The following is a 19168-nucleotide window of genomic DNA, read 5'->3' on the forward strand; positions in this document are numbered from 1 at the left end:
CCTAGTTGGATTGCCCAGATGGCTTTATCCTCTAACTATTAGCTGACTGATTTAAAGGGGTAGAAGCAGAAAGGTTATTAGCAGCAAATTCCTGCTGACCCATACATAAGTTAAATTCTACTTCTCATAAATCATATGCCCGCAAAGGGTAGGAAGTGATACGCTACGTAAAAATATAGAGGTTTCGAGATCCCATGATCTAATCTCTCCTAACTGGGAAAAATTTTATCTTAATTTTATCCCGCCATCATAGTCACGTTCTTTTATCGCGTAGAAATCCTATCCCTCAACAACATTCATCAATATGTGGGAGGAATAGCAAATTTTGCATTTTGCCATTTTTGCAACCAGTTGCGCTTTATTGTGACCCTTTTTCAAGGTATAGGATTTCCTTGCTTTCCAAGATTCCGATGATAATGGCATAGCTGTTACAGGCGAAAACTACGAGGAAATGCACCATGATTACCCATTTCCTAGTTTCAACATCTTCATTCCGAATTTGTACAAATCATGCAATAACAAGGATCAAATACAAATCGAAAATCACGAGATCCGTTACTACTTTCAACAAGAAACGCAAACTTTTTGTAATTGAAAATTGTGTCACATTTGTCTGTAGGAAATATCGAGTTGGGAGGATCCGAGTGTGCAGCAATACTTTTAACAATAATGATTCTATCTGTTGGCTGTAATTCGACTCGCACAATGTCCCAACATAAATATATACTAATTCATTCAGTTTCTAAAAAGTTAGCAGCAAAGAGGCGATCTGATCTGGTATAAAGGCAGCCACGTCCAATACCCAGGTAGTCGATATCATCCCAAACTGGCCGCATCTTATTCCGATTGAAGTTAATGATCGTGCCACTCTTTTCTCATATTTGCCAAAGAATCTGTGCTGTACAGTACAGATGAATTTCGTCGATTGTTGGAAAACCTCCCCAGCACTTGGCAAAAAAATTACCAGAAACAATAAAGCCACAAAGGCGGCAATTGGAGCAACAATGTACACAAAAATCGGAATTTTATCAAACGCCTTAATCGAAATACATGTTGTAACAATCATTGTGCTAACTCCGAAAATCACTAATGGCGGTACGGCGAAATTAAGTAATTATCATTTGTGAATACATTCCAAACTTGGAGTTGCCGGAAGAGTATAATTACGTGCGACGTCCGGACTTTGTCAAGTTCTACTTTCAGAGTCACGTTACGTTTGATTTCGGTCACAGCCTGGCTCGTAGAGTACACTACAAGCAGTCCTCCGCCTAGGAATGCCGCAGCAGACTTTAAGACTTCCAAACTTAAGTTTACAGCTACTACGGTCCGTGAAAGAAGGATTAATAGGTTAATGATTTTTGGCAATCTATTGTGGGTAGTTATAATAAAGCTAAGCGGGTCTAAGTCAAGTGCTACCATGATAGGGAGAATAATCAATGGTAGTGGCGCAATTATGTAAAAAACAATTTTAAGAATATTAAGGAAGGATGTTTTGGACGCATTCCTGTTTTTTCCGTGTTGAGGACAGTCCATAAACCCTAATTTGAAAAGTTCAAAATTTAATATGCATCATAATTTTCGTATATTATTGTTTATACCGGTCAGTGCAATCTCAAATTTCGCAATTTGTTTAAGTATAACTGCGGCAACGCATGGGGTGAAAGCCATCAGATAGCTCGCCCCGAGAACAGCTGCAGGAATAACGGACATGAACATTAGAATTAGGATATGCTGATATTCTATATTTTTGCGATTGAATGTCGTCCTCCCAGTCGATCCCCAAGCGAGTATTCCCCAGCACATAAACGTGAAAAGCAAGAGGCCACAGAAACACAGCTGAGTTCTTATGCGAAGCACCTTAGCGGTCCGACCAGATAACAGTTCAATTTTCTTCTGTTTTAAGTTGAGGGAATATGGAATGGCGTATAATATTCTGAATTTACGAATTGCGAAGTCGAGCATATCCCACATTCTTGGGTGAACCAATGTATAATCAGCGGAAGATGTAGGCATTTTTTCAATTTATTATTTGTTGGGAACTGAAAGATCTGCGGAATTGACTTTCTTAAACTAAACGTGCCCAAAAAAACTCAACCCGGACTACGTCAAATTGTCTTACGTAGTTCAATTCTACTTTTAACTATGCATAGGGTAATTTTGTCTCAGCATAATATTGAAATGAATTGAAAATGTTGAATGAAATGAAAAAGTTTAATAAAACAGTTGTCTGACAAATATAAATTTTCCACAATCATATCAAATTCACAATCGTATATGCGTCGACAACTTAGGACTAATCCTTAGACTGTATCATTCATTATACTTACATCAGTAATTTTCGACCGAAAAACAACAGGAACGAAATAATTATGGAACTCGACAACGACATTTGGTTAATTCAAACAATTTGATTTGGCTCGAAATTTAATAAATTTGTAAGTATCCAGTAATCATCTTTATACAATCCAATAGAGTAAATCTTTATGATGAATAATTAAAAAATATTTAGTCCGTCCCGAAAGTTGTTCGCATTCAATGCCATTCTCTTCGAAAACTCAATCAAATAAATATGAATACATCATACGTACACCATTTATCCATTATTCACTCGAAACTCGTTTGTATATGTATATGTATTAATTGCAAAAAAGTGGTTCTCAGACTAACTACATTTCAAATCATTGGAAACCATCAAGTTGTTCGTGTCTGATCAAATCTAGATTGACAACATATCGTCGTTCTAATTCTAAAAAGTCCTAAGTGCACTCGATGCTTAATTCTAAATAGTCCTAAGTGCACGATAAAAACTAGTAAAAAGTCCTAAGTGCAATTCCAAAATTACAAATTTGTAATTATTTATCCCAAAGTCGTGCCATAAACTGAAATATGAATATTTTAGTCAGATAAGGCTAGTCGGGATATAACATTAGAAATTTAAAACCCGACCCTCAGGGGGTGTCGTTCTTAACGCCTAAATATAGCCAAATAAAGTACTGCCATCCAATATACCATTTCTCTCAGCCCGTGAAGCCAATCGTGACTGAATATTCGAAAACTTAAAAACCACACCCTCAGGGGGTGTGGTAATCGGCGACTGAATTATGCTACGTGAAACATTGGAATGCAATATATCAATTTTCTCAGCCAGTTGAGCCAATCCCGACTGAATATTCGAAATTTGAAAACCACACCCTAATATTGTTAGTAATATTGTTATTAATATTGTTGTGGCCACATTATTTTATTATTACTGCTCTTATGTAACACCGTAGATATAATTTTCATGGAGGCCAATCAGTTGTACAACGCTCCAATTTAATTTTGTTACATTACTGTTAAACAAATTGTGGCCCGTCTGTAAGACGGGCTTATAGGCTAGTGTTACATCTTCTTGTTAATTTTTTGCTTAGTTTGCTGTTTTTAGTACCTTGCCCGCTACCAGGTATTTATATTACGCCATATTAAGGATTACATTGGTCAAAGATGTTGAACTTGAACGCGGCTATTGCAGACAAGGAAACAAGGATTTACAGATAGTATGGATCCCTATTTATTTAATAATTATGGAAATATTTGTGCAAGGGCGGTCTGTAGAAAATGTATTTGCATACGTGCTGCTGCTGACCGTGAGAAAATCTATGGAATGCTTGCACCATTATTAAGTAGCGCAAGCTACTTTATGCAATCGGTTAGTTAGTCTTTAGTCTGTCCGTCTGTCTGTCTGTCCGTCCGTCCGTCAACACTAAAACCCGAGAACGGTTTGTCGTAGCGACTCGAAATTTTTAACACATGTTCATCACGGGGGTGGGGTGACACCCTATTAAGGGGATGTGGCCAGTTTGTCGACATGATGTCGAAAAGCGTCGCCACGCCCTAATTTCGGCATTTTTTGGGCGATTGGAATGCAATTTGGGCAAAACATGTTTTTCGGTGTTGTCGTCATGTCGCAATATGGCGATTAAGGTTTTGACGACAAATTTTGTCAGCATGCCCTAATTTCGGCATTAGGCACGTGCGGGAGTTTAAAGTGAGACATGTGTTTTTTCTTCTCCTCTCCCACTAAATTTCCAGAGAATTTTTTTTCTTTCAAGACGCTATCCGCTACCCGATATGGAGACAATGTTGGGGTGGAGCTGCTTCGAAATGTGGGGAAATTGTTCCCGATGGCAGTCTTTATTTAAATTGGGAGAGCTAGGTTAAAGAGTTAATTGGTCATTGCTGAATTATGTATGATGCACCGCCCAAAATTAAGACAGACAGACAGATAGAACAGAATGATCTATTTTAGAACTGAAATAAAGTTATTTTCAGTTGTATTACGTAAGAAATCAAGAAATGAAGACAAACAAAAAGTTTAAATTTTAACTGGCAATTGTAATTTTGCATTTCCTTAATGTTATTTAGTAATTAGTATTACACAAGGCGAATATTTTTAACTGACCTCATTAGAAAATCGATAGCACAAATATTTTTTTAGACTGCTAAATTCCTTCTTTCCTTTCTAGAAGGCTGAACTAAAATTACGTGAGACAGATTTTGTACAGAAAGCTCGGAAACATAACATTCCGACTTTGTATCTCATCTCTTAGAAAATTACGATGCTAAACGAACAGGTTTTCCAATATTTTGGTGATTTTGTCAAATTCTGTCGCAGCGTGCGTTCCATCCCTTTTCATTGGGATGGGAAGACCAGAAAACTATTTTCCATAAAAAAAGATCGGAATCGGACGAAATTTGCATTTTTTGGGCAACTCTTGTACACGACATACTGCGTCATCAAGTCCATCTTATTACGAGATAATCCACAAGCGTTAAACTTTTGTGTAGCCTACGCTTACATGATCGTCCTCAATTGTTTGATTTGGATACCGGTAGCAATCTACGAAAACAATTTCTCATACGTTAGGAATTCCGGTTTTCTGTTCTATACGGGATATGAAAGTAAGTTACTTGCGAAATAAGTATATTTTTAATGCTGTTTCAATACAAAATACTGTATGCAAGACCCCCAGCCTAGTCTTAGCCAATAAATGACCTTAACGCTGTCTGACTAAAGGAATAATGTCCTAAAATGCATTATCTTCAATACAAACCAATCCTATGCTGGGTTCCCAGGGCCGTCCTTCTGTTAATTTGGCAGTGCCTAGAGTATTTTAAGCCTGATGCAGTGAACTGGGTGTGCCGATAAGTTTCCCGTATGTCGAAGAATGGAACTAGACTCTTAAATTGAGTCTACCAGGAACTATAAATTTATTGCCTGGACACACCCCCAGGTGGTGTGTCCCCTACATTTCAGTGTATCAATTGGGATCTCTTAATTGACTTGCGAAAAATGGTATGTCACAACCCGTGTTTTCCAAAAAGCATAAAATACGCCGAGAGCCACACCCCCATTGGGTGGGGATTGAAGAATTATATCCGCTAATGTAACCGTCGTCGGAGGGTGTGGCCCGAGTAGGATTGGGTATTTTTCATACCCCCAAAGCGGAAAAACTCAATAATTGAAACTTGGTTTATTTTTTCCACACTCCAGCCACACCCACAATTTTTTACAAGAGCGAGGGGTCATATTTTGAAACTTTCCAAGTTATGCAATTTCAAAATTTCCAATAAAATTAGGTGAAAACCAATTTTTACGAACCATGGAAATGTCGTCATCATTTGACCTTGTGACCCTCATTATAGGTCAATGAGGTCGAATTTGGAAAATTTGAAATTATGTACTGTAGCCCATCGTCCTAAGTTTGCAAAACATTTCGAAGTTTGAAAATCGGTGGAGAATTGAATAAATGGCTGAATTTCAAATTTCCAATGCTTATTAGCATTACAGCATACGCCCAATAACCTTTCAGCAAGAAAATGCTGCGGCTTTGTTAGATGTACCATACCACATTACGTAGATACGTAATACGGTATACGAATGGTCTCACCACACTACTCGATATACGTATACCTATACGGACTATATTAGTTAACTTTGACCTATATATTATCCCCTACTTTAAGGGATCACAACAATTTTGCCTAGGACTAAAGATACCTGAGAAACAACTTAGACTGCGGAAATCTCTACCGTCTCCCTAATATACAACTTTTAGCAATAGCATCTATATTATAAGCTGGAAATGTTTGTCTGCAACGGAAGTGAAAGCATTTTTCGTGAAACGGAAGTGAAAGTGATTTGCTTATCTACTCCCCTGGAAAGTCGATAAGTCATCTCAGATATATCAATTTTAACTGATTTTTAACGCTGACCACGAATTCGACCCTCAATTTGACCTACGACATCCCCGTGACCGCGTGCGGCAGTCTAAAGGTCACACGTGTCGAATACACGTCAGGCGTATCAATTCTTACTGATTTTTAACGCTGAGCACGAATTCGAAACTCAATTTGACCTACGACGCTCCCGTGACCGCTTGGGGGAGGCTAAAGGTCACACACGTCGTAGACACGTCAGACGTGTCAATTCTAACTGATTTTTAACGCTGAGCACGAATTCGACACTCAATTTGACCTACGACGCTCCGGTGACCGTGTGGGGGAGACCAATGATGAAAAAATGTCTTAAAGGTCCCACAGATTAGTATGTCTTCATGTTTAGCTGTTCTTAAATATTTTCCACTGTCACGTTCGTTACAAATTTCTTTGACTTACGTCTTCAGCAGAGAGTTTCAGCTAATGAGGCAATGCATTATTTAAATAAGTCCCGCCTGGCGGGAGACAGGCTTATACGCTAGTTAATTATATACCCAAAATTAGGCTGTCGCACGGGACGGGACCGGGGCGGGAGCTCGGGGCGGGACAAGATTTTTCGTCCCGAATCATCTCGGGACGGGACGGGTTTCGGGACGGGACGGGTTTCCGGACGGGTTTCGGGACGGGACGATGGTCGTCCCGTCCCGGTCCATCCCGATCGGGACGGGACGTCCCGAACTTAAAAAACTAAAACTCGCTCACGTTATTCCGACAATACGTTGTCTAAATCTTTCAAGTGCGTTAAACGGGTTTTAATTTTGTGTTTTAGATTTATTTGTGTAGTCATCACCTGTATTTTAATCGACAGTATAAGTAGATAGGTATCAATAGAAAGTGCAGATTACCCGTATCGGTTTTTTCTTGATTGCTGACGTCACGGATTGATTTCTCGGGGAAAGTGTGGCCTGCGGCGGTTGGCCTGCTTTCCCCGCTATCTCTCCAGTTAATGCATGCATGCGATGCATTGCGTGCAATGCACAATGCAATGCAATGCATGTATGAAATGCACGTATGAAATTCATGAAATTAAAATATGTAATAAAAGAATATGTATGAATTATGTATATAATGCATGTGCAATGCATATGCAGTGCAATGCATGTGCAATGCATATGCAGTGCAATGCATGTGCAATGCATATGCAGTGAAATGTATGTGCAATGCATATGCAGTGCAATGCATGTGCAATGCATATGCAGTGCAATGCATGTGCAATGCATATGCAGTGCAATGCATGTGCAATGCATATGCAGTGCAATGCATGTGCAATGCATATGCAGTGCAATGCATATGCAATGCATATGCAGTGCAATGCATGTGCAATGCATATGCAGTGCAATGCATATGCAATGCATATGCAGTGCAATGCATGTGCAATGCATATGCAGTGCAATGCATATGCATTGCATGAATGCACGCAATACGTAAGTGCAAAATTGTGCGGTGAAATTCATTTCACGCCCCCTGGGGGGCGGCCGGAAGGGTGGCATTAGATGGCAGCACCGCCACGCACCACCCACTACCGACCACCACCCACTGGCGGCCATTGGCGGGTGGGGAAGGGGGTAAAAAAGTGCAAAAAAGTGCAAAAAGAAGTAAGAAAAGGTGGCCGCCACGGGGAGTTGAACCCAGGGCCAGCGAGTATGAAGGGCAAGGCCATGTCCACTCGGTCATACGGACAGCGTTGTGGGCTGACTAATAACTAGGTTTTGTTCACCACGTTTATGCTCATGCAATCATGAAACGTGCAGATTAAATATTACGCAAATCCAATTTTGCATGCACAATTCCAATTATTAGCGCACATGTTTCTGGCGTATGGAATGTATTCGAGTAATTATGTGACATTTTTTGCGATTTATTTACATTTTTATGGAAAAAGGGGACGAAACCACAGTTTTAGCTAAAATGTTGACGAAATAACTTCGAGTTATTAAAACCTAGTTAAGTAACGCAATTCTGAGCAAAATTTGTCTCATTTTTATTAAAATAGCAAACAAAATATGTTAAAAACTCTTTAAAAATTATAAAAATTCACAGAAATAAATAATTACATGAATTAGCTATCAGAGTAATTATGTGACATTTTCTATAAATCACATGAGAAATGCTGTAAATTATGAAAAAATTGTAAAGTTATGCTGATTTGAGACAACTTTTCTGTTTTTTTTAAACAAAATTGTATAACTTTTGTCAAATATTCACGAATGATTCGGTATTTCATTCGAGTAGAAAATTCATGTTTTTTATGGAAAAAAGGGGACGAAACCACATTTTTAGGTTAAATTTTGACCAAATAACTGCGAGTTATTAAAAACCAGTTAAGTAACGCAATTCTGAGCAAAATTTGTCTCCATTTTATTAAAATAGCAAACAAAATATGTTAAAAACTCTTTAAAAATTATAAAAATTCACAGAAATAAATAATTACATGACTTAGCTATCCGAGTAATTATGTGACGTTTTTTTAAAATTACATGAGCAATGCTGCAAATTATGAAAATCTTGTAAAGTTATGCTGATTTGAGACAACATTTCTGTTTTTTAAACAAAATTCTATAATTTTTTAAATATTCACGAATGATACCCCAATTTATGAAAAAACTGCGAAGGGATGTCTATTTCACACATGCCACAAACACGTTATGTTCTTTTTTAAACAAGATCACAAAAAGTTAAAAATATACACGAATAAAATGTTATTCGAGTAGGAAATTTATATTTTTTTTCATGAAAATGGCTACGAAACGAACAAAATATTCATGAGTTTATGTAGAATGTGAAGTTTCACGGCGAAGTACACACATTTGTGTAGTATTTTATTTTCCGTTGAGGTCCTCAACTTGAGGACGAACTACACAACTGTGTGTACTGCATAAATTGTTCTAACACCAAAATTTCTCAAAAGTAAGCTTATTTCTTTGGTCATTTGTGGCAAAAAGTGGATTTTTTCCGTTATTTTTCTTCACACATTTTGGGAATTTCCCCATACACTCTATATGATATAGACCAATGTTAAAAAGTGAATTTTTCGTGTTTTCGTAAAAAACTCAAGAATTTGAAACTGGTCGAAATAAAAATTCGGGGTGCGGCGTAAAGCCTAGCCATCCATAAGTGGTCGAACCACTCATGTGTGGCCGCACCCCTGTCCGCACCCCTGTCCGCCGCACTACCCTCAATATCCATGCAAAATCTACCGATCAGAGGGGGGCGCCGGCAATAAAATTTCTTATTTCTATAAATTTTGATAACTTTTAAGATTTTTAAAAGTATTTTGTTTGATATTTTAATAAAAACAAGACAAATATTAGTCAGATTTGCATCACTTAACAAGTTTTTGATAAATCGAAGTTATTTCTTCAAAATTTTAGCTAAAACTGTGGTTTCGTCCCTTTTTTCCATAAAAAAACATAAATTTATCATTCTCGAATATTTAAAAAAAAAATATATATATAATTTTGTTTCAAAAGCCAGAAATTGTTGTCTCAAATTAGCATCACTTTACAATGTTTTCATAATTTGCAGCAATGTAATGTTCCGTCTCTCGGACCCAGAAAACTATGATTTTAGTAAAAAAAAAAGTGACAAATTTTAGTCATATTTGCGTAACTTAACGGTTTTTTGATAACTGAAAGTCATTCAAATTTACAACCCGATGGTGAAAAGTAGATTTTTAGATATTTTTCTGCACAAGTTGAGGAATTTTCCCTATATCAACCAATGCTAAAAAGTGGATTTTTCGTGTTTTTCGTGGAAAACTCAAAACTTTGATACTGGTTGAAATAAATATTGTTTTGTAAATGTTGACACCACTTTTTGTTTTTTCATAATTTGAGGACGAGAAACTTCCCTTAACCTCTTTAGTGATACTAATTTTTACATAAAATTTCCCTTTGATGCGATGAAGATTTCATAATTACTCCTGCTAGCAGCGAATTTTTATTTCGACCAGTTTCAAATTCTTGAGTTTTTTACGAAAACACGAAAAATTCACTTTTTAACATTGGTCTATATCATATAGAGTGTATGGGGAAATTCCCAAAATGTGTGAAGAAAAATAACGGAAAAAATCCACTTTTTGCCACAAATGACCAAAGAAATAAGCTTACTTTTGAGAAATTTTGGTGTTAGAACAATTTATGCAGTACACACAGTTGTGTAGTTCGTCCTCAAGTTGAGGACCTCAACGGAAAATAAAATACTACACAAATGTGTGTACTTCGCCGTGAAACTTCACATTCTACATAAACTCATGAATATTTTGTTCGTTTCGTAGCCATTTTCATGAAAAAAAATATAAATTTCCTACTCGAATAACATTTTATTCGTGTATATTTTTAACTTTTTGTGATCTTGTTTAAAAAAGAACATAACGTGTTTGTGGCATGTGTGAAATAGACATCCCTTCGCAGTTTTTTCATAAATTGGGGTATCATTCGTGAATATTTAAAAAATTATAGAATTTTGTTTAAAAAACAGAAATGTTGTCTCAAATCAGCATAACTTTACAAGATTTTCATAATTTGCAGCATTGCTCATGTAATTTTAAAAAAACGTCACATAATTACTCGGATAGCTAAGTCATGTAATTATTTATTTCTGTGAATTTTTATAATTTTTAAAGAGTTTTTAACATATTTTGTTTGCTATTTTAATAAAAATGAGACAAATTTTGCTCAGAATTGCGTTACTTAACTAGGTTTTAATAACTCGAAGTTATTTCGTCAACATTTTAGCTAAAACTGTGGTTTCGTCCCCTTTTTCCATAAAAATGTAAATAAATCGCAAAAAATGTCACATAATTACTCGAATACATTCCATACGCCAGAAACATGTGCGCTAATAATTGGAATTGTGCATGCAAAATTGGATTTGCGTAATATTTAATCTGCACGTTTCATGATTGCATGAGCATAAACGTGGTGAACAAAACCTAGTTATTAGTCAGCCCACAACGCTGTCCGTATGACCGAGTGGACATGGCCTTGCCCTTCATACTCGCTGGCCCTGGGTTCAACTCCCCGTGGCGGCCACCTTTTCTTACTTCTTTTTGCACTTTTTTGCACTTTTTTACCCCCTTCCCCACCCGCCAATGGCCGCCAGTGGGTGGTGGTCGGTAGTGGGTGGTGCGTGGCGGTGCTGCCATCTAATGCCACCCTTCCGGCCGCCCCCCAGGGGGCGTGAAATGAATTTCACCGCACAATTTTGCACTTACGTATTGCGTGCATTCATGCAATGCATATGCATTGCACTGCATATGCATTGCACATGCATTGCACTGCATATGCATTGCACATGCATTGCACTGCATATGCATTGCACATGCATTATATACATAATTCATACATATTCTTTTATTACATATTTTAATTTCATGAATTTCATACGTGCATTTCATACATGCATTGCATTGCATTGTGCATTGCACGCAATGCATCGCATGCATGCATTAACTGGAGAGATAGCGGGGAAAGCAGGCCAACCGCCGCAGGCCACACTTTCCCCGAGAAATCAATCCGTGACGTCAGCAATCAAGAAAAAACCGATACGGGTAATCTGCACTTTCTATTGATACCTATCTACTTATACTGTCGATTAAAATACAGGTGATGACTACACAAATAAATCTAAAACACAAAATTAAAACCCGTTTAACGCACTTGAAAGATTTAGACAACGTATTGTCGGAATAACGTGAGCGAGTTTTAGTTTTTTAAGTTCGGGACGTCCCGTCCCGATCGGGATGGACCGGGACGGGACGACCATCGTCCCGTCCCGAAACCCGTCCGGAAACCCGTCCCGTCCCGAAACCCGTCCCGTCCCGAAACCCGTCCCGTCCCGAGATGCTTCGGGACGAAAAATCTTGTCCCGCCCCGAAAGATTCTTATCTCATAAAATTGAATAAATACGCCACATTGACCTTCTACCTTTCGGCCATTGCAGTCATCTTTACCTGGATTTGTGGCACGTGGATGTATTTAATTGCCCCATCAACGGCACCATTCCCTTACGAAGGTTTACCATCCTACTGTCAGGGTTGGATCGCCTATCTTCTCATTGGATATTGGTATTCTTTCCAAGTTCTAAGAATTCTCACAAATTTTGCCTTCCCAACGATTAGCATCATTCTCTACGTAATTTGTCTCTTTCCACTAATCACCAATCACTTAAGGGCCGATTTGCCGACATTGTCCCGGAAATTCGAGGAACTTCGGGATCCCGTAAATCTCAGTGTTTTATACCGATCTGCGGAAATTGGGCATAATCTATTCTTGGAAAGCAGCGGTTATCTCATAATTCCCGCACAATTTTTGGTCGGACAGTTCACTCTTTTGGTAAACTATTCTCTGATAACGAAATGGAGCGTGATCCAAATTCCTGCAAAGGGTGCGATGATGTCCACCTCGTTGATGGTGCAGGCGGCGTGGTTGGGTTTTATAACATTCGGGACGTGGTTTAACAACAATTCTGTCAAAGTGTTGCAGTCTTGGAAGAAGTTGCCGTGTAACGGTAAGGAAGCCAAGTACATGGCAAAGTTTAGAAAATCGTGCCGCCCTTTGTACATTGGGTACCCGGGGATGTTACGGATTAGGAAGGTGACAGTGCTGAAGTATGTTCAAGGAGTGACGAGAGTGCCTCTCGTCACTCCTTGGACATACTTCAGCACTGCATTCAGGGTGTTACTAGGTCTAAAAGATGAATAGGGTGAAAAATGCGTTTCAGGCAAGTAAATGGTCACAAAAGTTAGACATTACTCCTTCTGGCGGGGAATTTGAATAAATGTGAAAACCAATTTTGAAAATAATTTTTGTTTTTGAAGGGTCATGTCAATAGGTTCGTTTTTGTATATAAATTTAAATTGGTCAACAATGTGAAACGACACACCCGCCCAGCAACAATAAGCTTTGCCATCAGGCGATGAGGACACACGGATCAGTGCACTGGAAGATCTACGCTGGAGAGGACTCCCCAGGTAGGTTCTTGTTTGGTATTCTGGGGTGGTGACCATGGGGAGTGGTTGGGGGAAGAGTGGGGAGGGGTCGTCCAGGCGGTATTGGCTTGGGCTACGGGGGTCCCATGACCCGGTCTTCGTAGCGCAATTGGTCAGAGCCGTAGACTGTTAATCTAAAGGTTAGTGGTTCAAGTCCACTCGGGGGCGGCATATATTTTGCCTGTTTAAATATTCTAGCTAATTCATAGAATCCAACATAGTTGAATTTAGTATTAGTAGGAAAATGTATCGATGAATTAATTTGTGTTCGGTCAAACTCTTTTGCTCAATGAATAAGGCCCCAGAATACACATTTAATACAATGCATCATTAAAATGTTGATATATTTTTAGCAATCATTTGTTCTACTTCAACCACACAAAATTAGTTAAGTATTAGTTATAGTGTCTCAACAATCCGCCAGATTACCATTTTACATATGAACCTGCAGAAAATCAGTTATTTTTCTGTACATGTCCTGAATGCTTGTATCGGGCCAGCCATTATGTCCTCCTTGATATCTGGTAAATTCATTAGCAACTCCCACCGATTCCAATCGTCCTTGAAGGGCAGGCATCTGTCCAAAAGGGACAAGGATGTCAAGGTTACCATAAAATCCAATGGTTGGTGGAGTTGCTTCCTCTATGTAATTAATTGGACTGGTCTGATTCCAAATTTCTGGGAACTCTGCGCACGGATGAGGTCCAATCAAGGGCACTATTAATGGGTACAACAATATATTCCTGCAATATCCGTCGTCCATGAAATCCACAGGTCCAACATGAGATACAACCACCTTGACATCACGATTGTTTCGATCCCACCAATAACTGTAGAGCATTGCTAAATGCGCTCCCGCGGAAACGCCAAAAACTGCAAATGATAAGTCGGTAGTGAAGCTGGACTTCAAAAATGCAATTACCGCCTTAATATCATCCAACTGTTTTGGAAATCCCGGACTCTCTTCAGATCCTGGGGCAAATTGACAATTATAAATAAATAAAGAATTCAGGTTTTTAGATGGTACATATATTTCTGCATACCTAACTGGTAGTTGATATTGGCAATAGCATAATCTGGAAGTGCGGCGCGAAGAATTGCAACATCTGGATTCAAATCTTCTTTCCTACCCATCCACCACGCGCCACCATGAATCATTATAATGATTTTGTTTAACCGAATTGAATCATCTTCCGGGACGTACAAATCCAGGACTTGTTGTTCATTTTCTCCATACGGGACATCCAGGAGGACAGAACCTAGGGGATAATTAGTTGTCAGTTATCTTGGCAAATTTCCAAAAAATAAGTATATTTAGCCTCACATTCAACAAAACAAAATAATATGGCAATAAAAAAGCCAATACATGGAATTGAATTCTTCATTTCAGCAAGCGATAAGTAAACCAAACGGAATTGAGAAATGGAATAAACTGATCATTAGACCCTCTCCAGGTTTAATTGGTTTCTGAAGTGGCCGTGTCTACTGATAATCAATTTCGCAATGAGAATGGCACTGGAAAAGATTAGAATGGCGAGAGTATGGTGCACAGTCCGTGGATTTCCAATAGACTCAAGTGCAATCAAGGTCCAAGTTAATTACAAAATGCGCACAAAGTTATGCAAGAATAATAGGACGTTATTTTTTTGGGGGCTCTTTCGTTTCAATTTTATTGTGCATTTGGCACCGGTCTGTTCAGGGATTAGAATGACAAGCCTTCCCCCGGAGGATTTCCCAATCCCATTAAACTCCGCGGGTGAGGTGTATTTTTCGTCTGAAACTGACCTCAGGGGTTAATTCCCTCGTGGGCTTTTCATGAAGTCGAATTTTTAAATAATTTCTTAAAAATTATTTAATGTGGCTTTTTTACCGATTTTGTATTTTTTATGCTCACGTAGATTAGCTTTAAACGCAACATATTTATTAAGGGGTGAAAACCCCTTTATGGGAATGTCTTGACTGTCTGTCCGTCTGTCCGTCTGTCCGTCTGTCCGTCCGTATCCACGATAACTTTTGAACGGATGCGAATATCGAGATGCGGTTTTCGAGTTTGCGAGTTGGGGAACATAAATTTTGTGGTATCTGAAGGAATTTCATGTAACAAGTCAGGCTATTGAATTATAAGTTGTAGTTTCTACAACGGAGCTCATGCCACGTTGATTTACATCGCAAATAATTAGAATAATTACTCCTCATCATTCCACAACGGCACGGAGATTCTATATAATTGATTTGTATCTTATCTTCCTTCTGCAAACATTTGGTACTCTTGAGTTCATCTGGAATTCTTTGGAGTATGGCACCATACACTCACCACCATCGTTTTTGCCAATCCCCGGTGATTGCGATATTGATAATCAGTTGACACAATCACTTCAAAAACCAATTAAGCCAGGAGAGTGTCCCGTGAAATATTCACTCGATTTCTCAATTTTGCTTGGTTTACACATCGTTTGCAGAAATGAAGAATTTAATTGCATTTATTGGCTTTACTATTGCCATATTATCTTGCGTCGTCGAAAGTGAGGCTAATAAGTTCTTAATTTGCAAAATACTAAGGTAACTGATGCCTTTCTTTTTATAGGTCGTGTCGTCCTAGATGTTCCATATGGCGAACATGAGGATCAAATACTGGATTTGCACATCCCAGATGATGATTCTATTCGGATAAACAAAATCATTATAATGCTTCACGGTGGTGCGTGGTGGATGGGTAGGAAGGAGGATTTGAATCCGCATGTTGCAGTTATTCGCGAAAAATTGCCCGATTATGCCATTGCTAATATGAATTATCAACTTGGTAAGAATATAAAACCGTTTAATGACCTTAAAAATTCAACTAACCATCAAACTTCCTCAGGATCCGCGGAAAGTCCAGGATTTCCAAAACAGCTGGACGATATTAAGGCGGTAATTGCATTTTTGAAATCCAGCTTTACTACCGATCTTTCTATTGCTGTGTTCGGAAATTCCGCTGGCGCCCTGTTGGCGTTACTTTACAGTTACCGATGGGACCAAACCAGCCGTGACGTTAAAGCTGTCATGGCCCGGTGGATTTAATGGTTGACTTCTATTGCAAAAATATTATCGCGTACCCATTCATTGTCCAATTGCTAGGACCCGACACCTGCCAAGAAAATCCAGCACTTTGGAATGAGACAAGTCCTATCACCTTTGTGGATGAGAGGTCTCCTCCAACCGTCGGGTTTAACGGCAGTTTGGACGTGCTTGTTCCATTTGGGCAGATGGCAAGTCTGGAAGAAAAGTTGGATTCTGTGGGAGTACCAAATGCATTCGCCAGATATCCAATAGGTCAAACTGATTGGCCGGATGCGCATGTGCAAGATATGTTTACTATAATGGCTGATTTCCTTACTAGTCATTTGTGGGACTGATCGCTATATGAAAACAATGCGGTTTAGCTTATGAAAAAATGCTTATGGGGATGGATAATTAAATTTATTCAATTGATACCAAGCTATAACAAAATAAATCTAAAAATGTACATTTTATGTGCCTAATGACGCTATTCTTATTTAATTGCAACTCTTTCCACACAAAATAATGAAAATGTAATGGATTGTATTAAACATCAATCAGGATTAGGTTAAAAATTCAGCACTAGTTAAGAAACCTTAGTATTATATAAGTAATTGATATTACACCCATATTGGATATTGGTATTGGATATGACAGAGCAACTATCAGGGAGTAATAAAATGTACAAATTAGAAAATCCTGGTCATAGTCCAACGTTCCGACTCCGCCTCCTCGCGGAGTGGGAGGAGCTTAAATTGAGAAAAAATCGATCCGTCTGCGATTTTTAGCTCAAACACGGGTCAACATTTTTGAAAGCGGTTATCGCTAAAATGTGTCTAATTTTGTTACCTACAACCCTCTTCCAGCTTATTTGAAATTCTCAAAACCAATTTCAAAATTTTGAACTTTTTAGGTATGGGTTTTCAAATTTTTTCCAACACCACGAAATTTTTGAGAAATCATCAGAAAAATTATAACAAACATTGTAAATGGCGAAATTTCGTGGCTGGGGGTCCTACAGATACGATACAAGCGAAAATCTAATGGTTTGGGAAGGAATATTAAAACCATTTTAACCAACTTGTCCTTTCGTTATTCCCACCACTAAATATATCAAAATTTTGAAATTGGTTTTGATAATTTCAAAAAACTGTAGGGCTGAAAGCCTACACAACGCGAATTCCATCGCGTCGAATTAATTAATTAAATTAACCAGTCTAGACGAGGTCATAGACTGGCTTGGCCGTGAAGGCCAACTAAGTTAATGCGGGTGAGATACCCGCAGCCCACTATTTAAGGAGCGTCCGAGCTCCCATTTGGGACTACTATTTTTTTGACTCGCGACGAGTCAACTCCCATGCACATGTATGTATGATTTTCTCTCTCTACTAACAAGCCAGTGATTGGCAGCTACCACTGAGGATAGAGGTAGCGGCTCTGAGCCCCTTTCTGCAAACTAACACTTCTTACCTAAATAAATTTCTACTTGATTATGTATTTACTGTCCAGAGCCACCACCACTTTCCTGATTCGACTCCAGTCCACCGCATAACTCTTATATAGCACGAGTAGGACTCGGTATAACTAGAGTAGGTATGCACTAACAGCTCAGTTGAGCTCCCTCTCGCTCCTAGTCTCATCCTGCCTCAACACCACTGGTCCATTCTTAAATACTAGGCCATGCTTAAAAGCATTGCCATGCTTATTAACCTGTGAGCCCAAGTTCCATTTATCTCTTGGTTACTCACTCTCACAGACAGACACGGCGTTCTAACCGCTCGGTCTGTCTCTATATGTAAGTAGCACTCTCTTCCAACTCGCTCCACTACACAGCGTAACGCACTCGGTCGCGCTCTCCTGCAACCAGCAAGGGTTGCCTCTCTCTTCTCAGTGCTCTCCCTTACATATATGGCGCCCAACTAATTCTCCGCACGGAACCTCACTCCCCAAACACACAAGCACGGACTTTAGTACAATCTTTCCTTTGCTTAAATCTTTCATAAGTTAAGTTAACGACTTTTTCTCCGGTACGTTGAGATCACTCCCAACTCTCACTACCATACACAATCACCATGCCGTCCGACGACGAGGACAACAAAGCATACGGCTTTACCCCCCTTGCTCAACTCAAGGCTAATCTTGGAGGAGAAAAGGTTCCATTTGACGTGGGTAAAACGGTCCGCATCCAAACTCAGCCTCTTAGTAGTAGTCCTACAATTACCACACCGGATATTTCATCGGTTGCGACTTCTCTCACGCGAATTGAGAAAACTCTCAAAGCAGTTACGGACAGTCACACGTCCCTTGCCAGGGATGTGACTGCATTAGCGGTTCGGGTGAACGCAATTGACACCAGTCAAGCCTCCACTCATACTACTACATCGACTACACCTACAGCCACTGGTACTGTTAGCGGTAGCGGAAGCGGTACTACAAGCGGTAGAGGTCCTCCTACGGTTTCATATTTAAACGATTCCAGCCCTAAGCCAAAATATAATCCGTCCTTAATGTCGCCCGAATTTTTTCTCCAAGAACTTGAGGAGTATTTTGCCCTGCGTAATATTCCTCAATCAAACTGGTTGCTTCTCATGGGGCGAATATTCCCCCAGGATTCTGAGCTTGCTTCATGGTGGATTGCTTCAAAACCAACAATTAAAACGTGGGCTGAATGTCGAGCCGCGTTTATTTACTATCAAACCTCCGATATGAATGCTGATCTTCTGAATAAGCAGCTTTATTCCCGTACTCAGCGGTTCCATGAAGCTTTTGAGACATATGCCTGGGAAATTCGTGCCCTTTTCCATAAAGTTAACCCTAAAGTAACTGACGATGTAGTTGTCGATCGCATCCTAAATTCCTGCCTTCCCGAAATTGGTACCG

The 19168-nt window shown here is 39.1% G+C and overlaps 2 protein-coding genes across 2 annotated transcripts; one reads left to right on the forward strand and one right to left on the reverse strand.

The window, feature by feature from the left end:
• Window positions 1-13562: 13562 nt before the first annotated feature.
• On the reverse strand, window positions 13563-14672 carry LOC110849932. The gene is made up of 3 exons (XM_022097412.1): window positions 14574-14672; window positions 14293-14508; window positions 13563-14221 (listed from the first exon to the last, which is right to left on the reverse strand). The coding sequence occupies exons 1-3, from the start codon at window positions 14632-14634 to the stop codon at window positions 13683-13685; spliced, it is 816 nt and encodes a 271-aa protein (XP_021953104.1). The 5' UTR covers window positions 14635-14672; the 3' UTR covers window positions 13563-13682.
• Window positions 14673-15785: 1113 nt separating this feature from the next.
• Window positions 15786-16706, forward strand: LOC118435681. The gene is made up of 2 exons (XM_035852060.1): window positions 15786-16049; window positions 16110-16706. Exons 1-2 carry the CDS (start codon window positions 15935-15937, stop codon window positions 16307-16309), a joined length of 315 nt encoding a protein of 104 aa, XP_035707953.1. The 5' UTR covers window positions 15786-15934; the 3' UTR covers window positions 16310-16706.
• The last annotated feature ends 2462 nt before the right edge of the window (window positions 16707-19168 follow it).

The sequence above is a fragment of the Folsomia candida genome, unplaced genomic scaffold, assembly GCF_002217175.1.
Source record: "Folsomia candida strain VU population unplaced genomic scaffold, ASM221717v1 Fcan01_Sc005, whole genome shotgun sequence".
In the NCBI taxonomy this organism is placed as follows: Eukaryota; Metazoa; Arthropoda; class Collembola; order Entomobryomorpha; family Isotomidae; genus Folsomia; species Folsomia candida.

Excerpts from the sequence above, each read along its gene's own strand:
- LOC118435681 (XM_035852060.1), top strand. The coding sequence starts at position 15,935 with ATGCTTCACGGTGGTGCGTGGTGGATGGGTAGGAAGGAGGATTTGAAT. Across the intron at positions 16,050-16,109 it reads TAATATGAATTATCAACTTG|GATCCGCGGAAAGTCCAGGA; the intron begins GTAAGAATATAA and ends AAACTTCCTCAG.
- LOC110849932 (XM_022097412.1), bottom strand. The coding sequence starts at position 14,634 with ATGAAGAATTCAATTCCATGTATTGGCTTTTTTATTGCCATATTATTT. Across the intron at positions 14,509-14,573 it reads ATTATTTTGTTTTGTTGAAT|GTTCTGTCCTCCTGGATGTC; the intron begins GTGAGGCTAAAT and ends ATTATCCCCTAG. Across the intron at positions 14,222-14,292 it reads CAATATCAACTACCAGTTAG|GATCTGAAGAGAGTCCGGGA; the intron begins GTATGCAGAAAT and ends AATTTGCCCCAG.